Source organism: Podarcis pityusensis, assembly GCF_964106645.2.
Source record: "Podarcis pityusensis genome assembly, chromosome: 2".
Lineage (NCBI taxonomy): Eukaryota > Metazoa > Chordata > Lepidosauria > Squamata > Lacertidae > Podarcis > Podarcis pityusensis.
This window is the reverse complement of record NC_138029.1, coordinates 6,022,142-6,037,532: the sequence shown is the minus strand read 5'-3', so window position 1 is coordinate 6,037,532 and position 15,391 is coordinate 6,022,142. Positions and strand designations below refer to the sequence as shown.

Sequence of the window (15,391 nt, the reverse complement as noted above, 5' to 3'; positions counted from 1 at the left end):
TGATGGAGAACCTACAAAGGACTCTATAAGGGCTCTTGTGTCCCCCATAAGGGCAGATTTTTGTTTATTACAGGAACGAAATCCACAAACGAAACTAGAATCCCCCCCCCCATGCTCCCTAATCCTACAGAGCAGATTCATGGGTACAGAGGAGGGAGGAAAGTTCTGTTGGGCAAGTGAACCTCGTTCTGTGCAGACAACCACTTAATTGAAAATGAAAAGTGCTGAGGATCAAGTGTACTCTCACCCTAGATGTACATATTAGAACTAGGCAGCAGTTATTCCCTGGGGAGGGGAAATGTACTCTGCACATGCGCAGAGAGGCAGGCAGCCTGTAGCTGTGGAGTGGAGAAGGAACTGGGACTGAGCCTGGAAGCTGGCTTGGGGTTTTTCTCCACCATATCCTCTAATAATCCCTTGCTTCTTCTGGTTGACAGCGCCTTTGTCCACATAACTGTTGGTCCTCAGTGCCTGTAAAAGTCAAATGCATTGGCACCATAAGCCAGATTCTATATTTGTATTCCTTTTATGAGTCACAGAATATGATGACACCTGGAGGATTACATCATAGAACTCTTCCTGGAATGGTGGCCAGGCAAATGCTTCCAACACCCTTGTCAGCTGGGCATGAAGACAGCAGCCCTGTTGCTTGACTTCAGCCTCTGATCCTAAATTGCTAAATAGATTTATCAGTGGCTATCAGCCACAATGAGGGACGTGGATGGCGCTGTGGGTTAAACCACAGAGCCTAGGACTTGATGGAAGCGAAGGCACAGAAAAAACTCAATATGGAGGCCAAATGGCCGAAATACTGGGAAATTCTGGATCAAGATGGAGACAGAATAAAATTGCAGAGCTTTGAAAAATTGAAAAATAAAGTGCGAGATTGGCTCCATTATTATCAAATAATGGAGGCATACAATTTGGACAAAAAAGTTGGTTTCCAGGTGGAAAAATCAAAATTGAAAACAGAATTGTTAGACTCCAAAATTAAGAATTTGTCAAAAATGTATAACTTGCTGTTGAAATGGAATACTCAGGATGAAACGGTGAAATCAGCAATGATTAAATGGGCACAAGATGTTGGACATAACATAATGATGGCTGACTGGGAACAGTTATGGACCACAGGTATGAAATTTACAGCATGTAATGCTCTAAGAGAAAACTTAATGAAAATGATTTATAGGTGGTACATGACACCAGTCAAGCTTGCAAAAATCTACCATTTGCCCGATAATAAATGTTGGAAATGTAACGAGACTGAAGGCACATTCTTTCACCTTTGGTGGACATGCCCAAGGATTAAGACATTCTGGGAGATGATTTATAACGAAATGAAAAAGGTATTTAAATATACCTTTCTGAAGAAACCAGAGGCCTTTCTCCTGGGCATGGTCGGCCAATTGGTGCCAAAGAAGGATAGAACTTTTTTTATGTATGCAACAACAGCAGCAAGAATACTCATCGCGAAGTATTGGAAGACACAAGATTTACCCACCCAGGAAGAATGGCAGATGAAGTTGATGGACTATATGGAATTGGCGGAAATGACTGGCAGAATCCGAGACCAGGGAGAAGAGTTGGTGGAAGAAGATTGGAAAAAATTTAAAGATTATTTACAGAAATATTGTAAAATTAATGAATGTTAGAAAAATGTTGGAATGAAGTTACATGGCTTTAGTAGAAATGTTATAAGGAATTAAGTATAAATAGATTAATAGAGTATTAAAGGAAAAAATAAGGTTAGAATGAGTTAAGATAATTATAGGATAGAAAACAGAGGTAGATGGAAAGGAATTGCTGAAATAATTAACAGAAGTGGAATACAAAAAGGGAGGTGTGAGGAGGTCGAGGAAAGAAGTGAATGAAAGATGGGATAATGAAATTTGATTTATTTTATTGTTGTTGCATTGTTTTGTTAGTTTAATGTATTGTATGTGTTTTTTCTTTTCTTTTAGTGTTTAAATTTTTTGGAAAAGTAATAAATATTATTTTAAAAAAAAAAAACCACAGAGCCTAGGACTTGCTGATCAGAAGGTTAGCAGTTCGAATCCCCACGACAGGGTGAGCTCCCATTGCTCGGTCCCTGCTCCTGCCAACCTAGCAGTTCGAAAGCAGGTCAAAGTGCAAGTAGATAAATAGGTACCACTCCAGCGGGAAGGTAAACTGCATTTCCGTGCGCTGCTCTGGTTCACCAGAAGCGGCTTAGTCATGCTGGCCACATGACCCGGAAGCTGTACACCGGCTCCCTCAGACAATAAAGCGAGATGAGCGCCGCAACCCCAGAGTTGGCCACACCTGGACCTTGGTCAGGGGTCCCTTTACCTATCAGCCACAATAGCTATTTTCCATGCACTTGTTCCATTTTACAGCCACTTAATCTAGTGTGCATGGTCAACACTGCATCTTCTGGGAGAACCAAAAAATGAAAAAAAATGACGAGATTAAATAATATGTGTTGTACTCGCTGAAAATTATTATCAAAGCAATTCAAAATTTAAGGTAGACAAGAAATTGGGATTTGCAGAAAAAACATCACAATTCAAAGAAGATATATTAAGATCTAGAGTTAAAACATTATCTAAAATGTCTAGAATATTACTTGATAGGGAAATGAAAGAAGAATTTGTGAAATCTTCTATAATTAAATGGGCAGAAGATGTGGGTCATAACATTGATTTGAACCTGTGGGAACCATTGTGGGAAATAAACTTAAAATTCACAGCTAGTTACGCGCTAAAAGAGAACTACTTAAATATGATCCACAAGTGGTATTTGACACCAAGCAAATTAGCCAAAATGTCTAAATCTAAAGATGACCTGCCTTGCCCCACCCTCCAGCCCTGGGAGTCCTCATAAGGGAGCTGTGCCTGGAGGAAGAACTGGGAGGGGAGAGACTTCATCAGGCAAGGCCTTCTTCCACCTGCCTTGCTCCACCCTCCAGCCTCTGCTGCTCAATTTGTATTGTATTATTTTATGCACTGTGGCTTGCCGTTGTTTTATTGATTGTAGTTTAGAAATTATTTATTGTAATTTTATCTTTTTATTGTAATTTCTGTTAGAGTGGATTTCTGTTTAATTTTTATATGCTGATATTATTATTCTATACTATTCTAGTGATTGTTGAATGTTACTTTATTTGATGTAGGTTGCTTATTTTAAAGTTATAATAATAATAATAATTTATTATTTGTACCCCGCCTATCTATCTGGGTTTCCCCAGCCACTCTGGGCGGCTTCCAACAAAGACCAAAAATACACTAAGTTATGTTTTAGTATCATATTTTTGTATTGCATTAGATTGTTATAAGGTGTATATTCTTTGTTTCTTCAGCTTGTAAACTGCCTTGGGTATTGTAAGATAGAAAGACAGTATACAAATTAAAAGTGATGATGATGATGTTGATGATGATGACCTATTCTGGAAGTGCAGAGAAACAACCGGCACATTTTATCATTCATAGTGGCTACAAATGTGTAGCCATACAGCCTCACCTTTTTCCCTCCACATGACTGTGAAATTATCTGCAGCAAAGAGAGTAATCTCTTTTTGGTTGCTAGGCTACAAATATTCTTTTTTAAAAAACATCTAAGTAGGATATGGCCCCTGCTCTTCTGCCTTAGAGCAGCCTAATATTCTGTTTGCACAGAATATTGAGGAAATCCAGCGCAGTGAAAAGTGGGCACTCATTACACATACTGCAGTAATTAACTGCAGCAAAGAACCCTAATTGGGCTGGTGCTCTGATCTGGTGCATTTAATGTAGCAACTAATCCAGCCCTGCTAAAGACCACCCCATAGAGCCACCCACCCCTCTCTCTCCACTTCCATATTAATCCGTATGAATGACCCACAAGAGAATCGGGTATCTTATGCAAGTCTTCTGCCCGTGTCTGAAAGTCCCAGTGAACTCAACAGGACTTCGTTCTGAATGGAAATGCCTAGACCTGCGTTGTGAGTCACTATCCAAATTGACGATATTATATAACAGAGAAGAAGATCAAAGGGAAATGACTTGATTTTAAAAGGCAAAAGATTTGTATGATCTAAGGCAAACCCAGACTTGAATTTAAACCAGGCATTTGAGATGGATTATAAAAATGTATTCCTGAAACCAGCTCTCTTAAGAGGTCTCCAGGTCCTGGATGTCTGATGGGACAATCTTGGGTGAATCGGACACTTCCTTTCCTCCTGAGCTTTTCTACTACAGCATTAGCAAATTTGTAGCTTGCTGCGACTGGAAAAGTTCCAGGTCTCCTGTGCCTTTTTAACAGGGGTAGGAAAGAGATTTTTTGACAATGCTGCTTCTACAACTGCAGCCTGCTAGTTGCAAATGCTCCCCAAACAAAATTATTTCCTCAACCTGATGTTCTGCAGATGTGGTTGAATGACCACTCCCCATCAGTCCCAGTAAGCATGGCTGGTGGTCAGGGGTGATGGGAGGTGTAATCCAGCAACATCTCAAGCGTGCCAGATTTGGGGAGGCTGCCTTAGCACTCCTCTTCTGTATTTTAAAGGCAAAACTAGAAGTGATGTTAAGTACACAAATGGTCCTTGCATGTTTATTTTTTATTTACTAAATAGTGACTTCAAGGGGGAAGTTCCAGGTTGGGGCTGCAGTATAGAGGAGAAGCAATTCAAATCTTTGGCCCACCAGTGTCCCAATTCAGATTGGAGCCCCTACAGCTGCTATTTGCCCAAGGAATAAAGTTCCTAGGGACAAACAGCAGCTGTGGTTGTGAGTTAGAATCATAGAATCGCAGAGCTGGAAGGGACCCAAGGGTCATCTAGTCTAACCTACTGCAATGCAGGGATCTCATCTAAAGCATCCATGAGAGATGTCCACCCAACCTCTGATTTAAAGCCTCCAAGGAAGGAGAGTCCACCATTTCTCGAGGGAGACTGTTCTACTGTCGAACAGCTCATACTGTCAGAAAGTATTTCCCTATGTTTAATTTTTTTTAATTGGTTTTCCATTATACCCCCAATAATAGCCAAATTATAACAATAACAATTAATTCCCAAATTATAGAATTATCAAAATGCCAATCAACATCAAATTAATACATTTTAATTAAAGTGGCTCCCCACATGATGGTTTGGGTGCATTTCCGATCTTATATTACTGCGTTCTTAATTAATGTCAGTTAGATTTCATTTATAATAATAGTCCACAGCTACATAATTAAGAAGAAGAGGAGGAGTTTGGATTTGATATCCCGCTTTATCACTACCCAAAGGAGTCTCAAAGTGGCTAACCTTCTCCTTTCACTTCCTCCCCCACAACAAACACTCTGTGAGGTGAGTGGGGCTGAGAGACTTCAGAGAAGTGTGACTAGCCCAAGGTCACCCAGCAGCTGCATGTGGAGGAGCGGGGAAGCGAACCCGGTTCCCCAGATTACGAGACTACTGCTCTTAACCACTACACCACACTTCATGATGTTACAATATATAAATTTATAAAGCTTCAAGTGAGAAACTCAAACTATTTTCTTTATTCTGCCCTGTGTGTGAAAACTGTTCTATCCATGGAGATTCCTTCTGTCCATTTATGGAGAGCTGTTGTTTTCTCCCATCATGGCTTGGGGCGGAACTGAATCTTGAAGTTTCTCAGAGGTCTTATCTCTCTGTCCCTTGCTTCTGTCTCGGAATAGGCAACAGTCTACTAGAAACCATTCTGTCTCTCTAGTAAAACATGTCACAGATTTTCGCCATTTCCCCCTCAGCCTAGGAAAAGGTGGGCAGTTTTCAAATGCACTGAAGATTTAATACTCCTTTCCAACTCCCAGAATCTCTGCAGCGTTCTTATCACAGCCCCAAAATTCTTTTCCTTCCAGCAAGAGATTTATGGCCCAATCAAACTTTATCTAAGATTATATTCTGTCAATAACACACACAAATCTCAGTCTCTTTTTCCTTGTCTGTTGTTTTTAAATGGAGGTGAGGGGAATTATTCTGTCTTCCAACACAGTCATACTTGAGCTTCTCCTCACCCTTTCTTCATTTCAGATCATACACAGTTTCCATTTTTGCTTGTTAATATTAATGTTACGCCAACGTCCCTTCCTCACTTGTAAATATCTTTTTATCTTATATTCCAGAGAGGGTTGCTAAATCTTAAAAGAAGCTTAGAATAAACAAACCATGGGCTTCCCTCTCTCCAACCAACTCTCACACCGAAGAAAATCTTATCTCAGTTCAAACCTTTGATCCATGTAGCTGGTATATTCCGAAGTATGTTGTTGCAGCCATTTCCCAGTACTTTAAACCAATTAAAGATCCAATTAAACAGAGAATCTCTGCTTCTTAAGGGCTGCATAGGAGGGTTTTCGCCAAGTGAAATGCTTTTGCACTCAGCGGCTCCCGGCCTTCCACATTCCATGACTGAGTGAGAGCCATTACCAAGACAAACTGTGAGTGATGCCCATTCCCCCCGTCCTTGGAGGGAATTTGCAAGGATGATTTACCTGTCATCCTTGTTTTTTGTTCGCCGATGATCCGTTGCTGCCATGGAGGCTGTTGTGCACAGTCCCTTACCGTCGTGGAGGCTGTCCCCCATCTTATATTTGTGCATCTGGTTCTTACGGCCTAAGTGCAGAACCTTACATTTGTCCCTATTGAAATTCATTTTGTTAGCTTGGGCCCAGTTCTCCAATCTGTTAAGGTCATTTTGAATTCTGATTCTGTATTTTGTGGCATTAGCTACCCCTCCCAGCTTGGTGTCATCTGTAAATTTGATGAGCATCCCCTCAATTCCTTCACCCAAGTCATTTATAAAGATACTGAACAACAACGGGCCCAGGACAGAACCCTGCAGCACCCCACTTGTCACTTTTTCCCAGGATGACGAGGAACCATTAATGAGTTGTAAGACAAAGATTTAAATCCCCTCTGTCACAACACCGCAGTCCCAGTCCATTGTCTCCTTTCTCTTAGTGGATAGTTAGTACATAGAAATCAAGCCAGTCACAAGCATAATACCACAACTAGGGCTTGTCTACTATGCCCCCAGAGTTCACCATGTGTTTGCAGCTGCCTTGGTTCCTATTTAATGTGTGTAGTGCACATGACATTACCCTCAGACAACACCAATCTCATACAATCATAGAACTGTAGAGTTGGAAGGGACTATTTGCCTGTAAATTAAGGGGATGATCCAAGAAACTGGGCGGGGGGGGGGCGGACTGGGCTCCAAACCACTGCACTTGGAATCACAGAAGTTGTTTTGGCATTTTGGTGTAGGTGTCTCAGTTGTTACTTTCTGCTATTCTCCTTCCTCAAATACTTATTTATTTTCTCGCCATGTACATAACTGCTTCCAGCACATCTGGGTTTTTTCTTTATCAGATTTGCACAAAACCAAAAAACTGCAGAGGCAAATTTCCAACTCCCCACTGTGTGCTTTTACACACTTCTTGGTCAGCATTTAACAACAAAAAAACAAAGGTGTGCGCACATGCCCTATCCCTATGATGCAACTGGCATGTTAGACTCAACATACAACTGGCATGTTAGAATCAACCAATCAGATGGCAGAGGCAAATACAAAAGGGAAGGCCGAGGCCTACCAGTAAGAGGGAAAGACCAAAGTTGCTCCTCATACAATTCAAATCCATGTTGGTGTGGACTACTCTGGTCTAATTCAAATGGAGGAAAGATGGATTAGCAGCTACATACAGCTCAAAGGTGGTTTGGCTCTAAGAAGGATGGTATTGATGTGTCCAGCAATGTATCAGGCAGGTGATCAGGAATGTATACGTTGTCATGTATGTCACTATTGCCATTGCAGTTGGAGCAAACACAGCAGAATGCTGTACGCACCAAAAAACACACAAAAAACCCTATGGACTCTGTAGAGCAGATAATACAATAGCAATCCCACATGCAGTTTATAGCACAAGAGCAATGACTGAAAAATCTGTAGTAGAGCTGGGATTTGTTTTCAGGCGTCTTGTGGTATGGTCAATTTGTGTCTCAAGCAGTAGGGCTGTTTCAGATTTCAACTGGGAGCTCCCCTGCCTAAATGTTCCTCCGTACAAACACGTACAGATCCCCGCACAATGAAAACTAGCATGTCAAGGGCAAGTTAGAAAACTAGGAATCAGGTGGAAATGTTCTAGTCTATGTGGAGGGATTTGTATATGTGCACAGGATCATTTCAGTATGTGAAACACCAAAATTCTGCCTCTTAGTTCTGTCTCTGCCCCCTGCCAGCTGAAGTACACAAGGTAGGCACCAAGATCTTGCAATATCTTGTACCAAACTGGCCCCATCACGGCTCCCCTTCTGATAGGCAGCCAAGCAAGGCACTACTTTCTAAACCAGATTCTGATTGTTCATGTTAGAACCATTTTTTTAAAAATTAATTGTTATGCTGTTTTACTGTGAGTTGTAATGATTCTGGGTAATTATTTTACTTTGTATGTTTTGTTTGCTGCCTTCAATTTTATTTTATTTTTTAAATAGAAAGGCAAGATACAGACGTTGAAATAAAATTAAAATTAAAGAACCCTCCCACCTGTAGGCTACAATGACATGGCCCAGATGTAAGCTTACTAGCCCTGTGATAAGTAGGCCATACTTATACTGAAATCTTGTGATTGCAAAAGCACATCCCCATCCCCAGATCTAGGGCAGAGGTTTTCAACCTTCTTGAGTCCATTCATCCCTTGACCAACTACATTCTTTCTGGGGCACCCCTGTGGGGTTCAGGAGCCCAGTTATGTCACCCCTTGCCTGCAGAGCTGGCAGCCCCTCACCTCTTTTCAAACACCATCCCTTGTGGAGTGTTCCCTCAGCCTCCTCTCTGCTCCCCTCTCCTTTGCAGTCTGGGCAGCCACAGCTGCTGCCCCTGGTCTCTGAGCTTCCACCCTGCCCCCAGAGAGAGGTGCCTCCTCACACTGCCCCACAAGGGCCTGGGAAGCACCCCCTGGCCAGCCCCAGAGGCACTATTGGCCTGGGGAGCTTGTAGCCAGGGCTGCTGCAACGAACAGCTGTACAAGACTTTGGGAAGCAGAGACGCAAGAGGGCATCAGAGGAGGGAGAGAAAGAAAGAGGGACAGAGGCCAGTGTTGCCTGTGGCACCCGTGACCATCATTCAAGGCACCCCAGGGTGCCACAGCACACTGGTTGAAAACTAATGATCTAGGGTCATTAAATGGGCTCATAGGCTGGTCAAGGCCCTGCCATTTTGATTACAGAGGTTTTGTTCCCTAGCTAACTCCACACCAGGTTAGGGTCTCTCTCTCTGTAACACGAAGCAATCTGAAGTGTAGGATTTAGGCAGTTACATCAATGAGTGCACAAAGAATGCCATCAAAGGGACAAAGTGGAAGACTGGCTTCTGTTTCACAGTGGAAGGGTCTTCAAGTGATCCTACCACACAGACAAAGGTCTCTTGGAGAGGTAAGCTCCAATCCATGCCCAGGATGTTTGTGCAGGGATTTGCAAAGACTGACTTCTTCAAGTATCTTTACACTGAACCTTGTGCGTATGTGTAGTTCCACCTGCAGACTGGGTACCTCTTGCTGGCTTAGTCACACTCTTGCTACTACACTCTTGCTCTCAGCTCACCCTTAGTTGCCTGTCTGTAAAAAGGGCCTATTAAGCAACCTACCTAAAATGGCTGCTCTGAGGATGAATAAAATAAGGACCGATAAACAGACTCTGGCTGGGCAGGCTGTTCCTCATTTTCTTTCTAGCCTCACAGGCTTGTTGCAAAGATAAACAAGATGAGAGTTGTGAAAGTGTTTTGTATATAAAGAGCTGTAGAGAAATGAGTAAGATACCAAAAGTACCATAGCAAAGCCGACCAGAATCCTTTTCCCCACCACACACCTATCTGAATGCATTATTTTCCCACATCATGGCTGTGTCCCACTGGATGCTGATGTAGCCAGGCCAAGCCAGGAAACCAAAATGTTTCCTTCTGGAAACAGAGCTGCCCTTCCAAAGTAAGCAGCAGGCCCCCTCTTTCCTTGGAGGGTTTTCAGCAGAAGTTGGATGGCCATCAGTTATGGATGCTTTAGTTGAGATTCCTGCATTACAAGGGGTTGGACTAGATGACCCTCAGGGTCCCTTCCAACTATGATTCCACTGTAGCTGTTCTGTCAGGGGTGGGGAACTAGTGGCCTTCCAGATGCTGTTGGACTCCAACTCCCATCAGTCCCAGCCAGCAAGGCAAGGATGATGGAGGCTCTAGTCCAGCAATGTAAGAACCACCACAGGCTTCCCAACCCAGTCTAGATGCTGTAGGCCAGTTTCCCCAACCTGATACACGATGGCAGGAGGAGACATGTAGCTATACTGGTCCATTAGAAAATATTAGGGTCAGTGGAAATGCCACAAAATTGTGAGCTGCTTTCAGGTTCCCCATAATACATTTTCCAGTTATAACAGCAGCAGCTAATCAGCCAGTTCCCCCCTGTGCAGCTGATGTGGTTCCCTGCAAGAGCCACCGCCAGCCTTGGCACCAGATGGATAAAATCGTTCAGCCAAAACAAAAGGAAAAGAAACACTGATCAACCAGATGAGAATGGCATGTTCCCCCCGCCCCACACTTTCCCTTCCAGCCCATCCATCACAAGAACCCTAAAGTACAAAGCTGGTAATGGAGCCGGGAGCCAGTGAGAAGCCATTGTTTGCAAAACACCGAGCAGCTTCGGCCGCCACCACATCCAAAGGTTGCAAATTATACAAGATCGCTTGTGTAATCTAGTCCGGAAAGGAGTACTGCAAGGCAGAAGGAGTGCAGATTCCGAGGGCATTGAAGGAAGGGATCCTCATGGAAACGGGCTGCCCAGTGATGGACCACAGTCAAGCACAATGGAGGGGAGTGGTTCCTAGGAAGGAGCTGGCAGTTCCTTCCCTGTCACTGCTCTGAGGGATGACGAAGCAGCTGAGCCCAGGCAGGCAAGCAAGACGGCACCGCATCCTGCTGCCTGCTCCCTGCAGCGGCTTTTGTGCCTTTCTGGTGCTTTGTTCCAGAGGCAGAAGAGAACAGGGTTGCTGCTTCCCAGGGTAAAAAGCAGAAAAACCCAACCGTGGCTAATTTGCACACCTGAATTCCTCTTAAAATAAGCGGATTTTAAACACTCTGGTGTTGAGGCTGGCCTTAAACAAAGCAGGTGGGTGGACAGGGTGGGGGAACCATTCAAAATGGTTTGAGCCGGGTTGAAGTGGCCAGGTAGCAACTGCAGCCCAGGAATTGTCAAGAGAAAGAGAAATAAACTATGCTAATTGGGGGAAAGAGGCCCCTGATATTTAAGAAGCTTCATGGAAAATCTCTGCTCAAACACCCACAGGAATGACTTTGCAGCACAACTGTACTAAATCAAGAGTCTTCTCCAAAATACCATCTTGTTCCAAGCCCAGCCATGAGAAGATACCCTTGGTACCCAGGTGGAAAATAAACTTGATATCCCAGGGCTCCATTCGCCTGTGCAGTGAGAGAGGAGTCAGGCAGTCCCATTAGCACAGATTAATAACTTTCTCTGCAGCAGAGGGATTGAGAGGCACCCAGAAACCACAGAGAGTTGTGCAACAGACTTGGAGTGGGCAAGTGGTTTCTAATTCCCGCATATGCCTTCAACAGCTGGGGTCACCTTGGGGAGGTCCTACGCCTACCCTTTTCACTTTATGGACAAGAATCAGTGGGGTCAGTTGCTCATGACTGCACTAGCAGATCAGTCTCTTCAAACATGATGGGTGAGGTAGGTAGCCATCTGTTGGGCACCCCACAAAATGAACACCCTCCCTTTTGACCACATACCCAAGACTGTGCAACACCTCCCACAGGATACCGAACCACTGATAGATATTTTAAAAAACCTCCGTGGCCATGGCTCATCATGGGAGGCTGACATGAACGTCACTAGCCACCCTCCCAGGAGAACCAGCTCCCACTTCCTGCCCTCCTGAAATGGAGGGTGTCTTTAGCAACTGAAAGAAGTGAGCATCATGAGGTCAAAAGCCAAGTGTTGTACCAAGTGATGAACACAGAGACTATGGGGACAGGGGCGTTGCCAGTTCCGAGTAAACAACCTACAGACTCCTCAGCAAGCCACCTGCACCACTTTGAACCCCCATCCTTATACTGCACTGGTGTAACTTAACATGGCGTAATTCACTGTGGTAGTGGTGGGGGTTGGATTTAAAACTGGTGATGGTGGGATTCAAACGAGATTATCTCAACCGGTCAGTTTGCAGCCCGTCAAGAGAATAACCTCAGAGGAGGCAGCATAATTTGGGCAGATTCAGAGGATTTAAGTTTTAAAATTTGGGAACAGAAATAAATTCATGGGGTACAAAGGGTTTGTGTAGGAGGGGGAAGACATGGTTGCTGCTGCTGTTTTCCTCCAGCTCCAAGGGATCCCTCCTTTCTTCCGAGTAGCCAGACCAACAGCTCAACTAGCCACACCCAGTGGTTTTAAGGCTGCAGAACTAAGGATGGAGCAGTAGCAGCCAAACAATTGAAATAAACTCTAAAGTCACAATCACCAGCACCCATTTTCTAGGCAAATGGATACGCTATTGGTTATTTTACAGGTGGGCTTTGCTGAAATCCGGGAGATTTTGAAGGACATGGACCCACCTTATTGAACAGGCCTGGCTCAGGGCAGTGGTGGAGGGGGTGATTCCCCTTCTTTTGAGAAGCATCCCTGCAGCTGCTCCCCCAGCCCCCCCCCCCCAGCATTTGCTTACCCCAATGATGACGGTGTCATCCCCCTGGAAAACTGGGATGAATTTATCTCCCCGTATGATCTCCGACTGGTTCAGGGGCCGGAACCTACAGAGCACTTTGATGCTACATTCATTGACTTCTGTCGTCATGCTGGCTGGGCAATTGGGCTCCCTGTTCGTCCTGGCAGCTTTTGTGGCGAAGAGGTGGAGGAGAAGCAATTCCCAAGGGGAGTCGAGAGGCAGAGAAAGGTGAAGGCGGCGTGCAACCAGAACCAGGCTTTAGCAGATTGCAGAACGGGAGAACGAGATCCCTGGATTGTCACCCCACAGCAGCAGAGCAATGGGGCTCTCTCAGCTGGGCTGGTGCGTCCTCCGCGCCTGCGTTACCTTGGGATGCTGCTTGCAGTGCCTGTATCTCCCTCCTTCCTGCTGCAGGCATCGGCAGCATCAGCAGCGAGCAAAGGGATGGGCAGCTGGAGCCAGGATGCTATAGCTTTTAAGGTGGAGCGGGTTCTGTTCACTTAAGGTGGAAGCAAACATGCTGGTCCTAGCCCGGGACGTGGAACCTTTTTCAGAACAAGGGCTGCATTCCCTTCTGGGAAACCTTCTGAGAGCCACATGCCAAGGGTGGGCGGGACCAGAAGCAAAAGCGGGAGGAGCAACAAATGTAATTTTTTTTTGCCTGCGTCTCTGCTGACCTCCATCCAGGCAAGCAAGACACATTCCCGAATCCTGCCAGGCAAAAACACTCAGGTTGTGGAGGGCCCCAGGGAGGGCTGTGGCCTGGGGAGAGTCCCCAGGGCCGGATGGAGAAGACTGGAGGGCTGCCTTCTGCTGCTGGGTGTGATGTTCCCCACATTTCCTTAGCCACTGCCCCCTTCCTCGGCTTTTGAATTGCATCTGGCACCAGCTGCTTTGTTCCTTTTGAACCCCGACCTGGTGCAAAGGGGGGCTGGACTCCTGGAGGCAAGGGGCAAGTGCTGCTTGGCTTGCTGGGTTTAGAAAACAGCACCTGCCAAAATTCCCTTTTATACACAGCCCAGAAGAAGAAGAAGAAGAAGAAGAAGAAGAAGAAGAAGAAGAAGAGGAGTTTGGATTTGATATCCCGCCTTTCACTCCCCTTCAGGAGTCTCAAAGCGGCTAACATTCTCCTTTCCCTTCCTCCCCCACAACAAACACTCTGTGAGGTGAGTGGGGCTGAGAGACTTCAAAGAAGTGTGACTGGCCCAAGGTCACCCAGCAGCTGCATGTGGAGGAGCGGAGACGCGAACCCGGTTCCCCAGATTACGAGACTACCCTGGGCTTCTTTGGGAGGCAAAGCATGGTAAAAATGGGATGAATTAGTAAATAATAAAAGTGAGGATCCTGGCAAATAGAAGGGGAAGAAATGGGGGCAGTGAGAGATTTTACTTTCTTGGGCTCCATGATCACTGCAGATGGTGACAGCAGTCACGAAATTAAAAGATGCCTGCTTCTTGGGAGAAAAGCAATGACAAACCTAGACAGCATCTTAAAAAGTAGAGACATCACCTTGCCAACAAAGGTGTGTATAGTAAAAGCTATGGTTTTCCCAATAGTGATGTATGGAAGTGAAAGCTGGACCATAAAGAAGGCTGATCGCCGAAGAATTGATGCTGGAGGAGACTCTTGAGAGTTCCATGGACTGCAAGAAGATCAAACCTCTCCATTCTGAAGGAAATCAGCCCTGAGTGCTCGCTGGAAGGACAAATCGTGAAGCTGAGGCTCCAATACTTTGGCCACCTCATGAGAAGAGAAGACTCCCTGGAAAAGACCCTGATGCTGGGAAAGATGGAGGGCACAAGGAGAAGGGGACGACAGAGAACGAGATGGTTGGACAGTGTTCTCGAAGCTACCAGCATGAGTTTGACCAAACTGCGGGAGGCAGTGGAAGACAGAAGTGCCTGGCGTGCTCTGGTCCAGGGGGCCACGAAGAGTCGGACACGACTAAACGACTAAACAACAACAACAACAAGAAAGTGAGGATCTGCACCCTTTTCCTAGGCACTCTTTCATTTAATTTAGACCCCATGCCTCAAAAAGCACTCTGCACTGCCCTAATGCCTACTATGTTGGCACTGGCTATGATTATTCACTGCTGAGAAGGGAAAAAAACATTTAGCATGCATTCAGATGCCCTTTGTTTATTATCACTCCATAGTCCATAGGAATAGAGGCAGCTGCTTAGTAACAGATCAGGCTATTTGTTCATTTGGACCAGTGGTGTCTTCATTGCTGGCAGCAGCTTTCCTAAGTCTGTCACAGACAAATATTTCCCCTCATCTTCTACATGATCCTTTTCTAAACTGGAGATGCCAGGGATCGAATCTGAGACCTTCCTCATGCAAAGCAGGTGTTTTTCCATTGATTGAGCTCTGGGCCCCTCCTCACATGACCTCAGGCTGAGGCCAGAGTCAGTTCCAGGCATTCTGTTCTTCAAGCATTCATCCTGATTTGTTTGCACAAAGTTTGTGGGGACGTTAGATGTCATTGCCTATTTATTGTGCATTCATTCTGTTTGCAGGGAGGACAGACGACACTGTGTCAAACAAATATTATCCCACATTTTCCAGTGCATTTCCCCGTCACTTTTCCTAATCACGAAAAGGTTGATTTTGGAAGGAAGCCAGTTTGTTGTGTAATAGCGCCAAATCAGCTTTAATTGCGCATCTTGAATTTGTTGGCGCA

The 15,391-nt window shown here is 44.9% G+C and overlaps 1 protein-coding gene across 2 annotated transcripts in view; it reads right to left on the bottom strand.

The window, feature by feature from the left end:
• The window catches only part of KIF5A (kinesin family member 5A), a 60,175-nt gene extending 46,973 nt beyond the window's left edge, over positions 1–13,202 (bottom strand). Inside the window, exon 1 of one of the 2 annotated variants that reach the window (XM_080989927.1) lies at positions 12,707–13,202. In XM_080989927.1, the coding sequence (XP_080846053.1) occupies positions 12,707–12,835 (129 nt within the window). In that variant the 5' untranslated portion in view covers positions 12,836–13,202. The remainder of the gene's footprint in view (positions 1–12,706) is intronic. The other variant, XM_080989929.1, reaches the window with a different exon arrangement.
• Between the last annotated feature and the right edge of the window lie 2,189 nt (positions 13,203–15,391).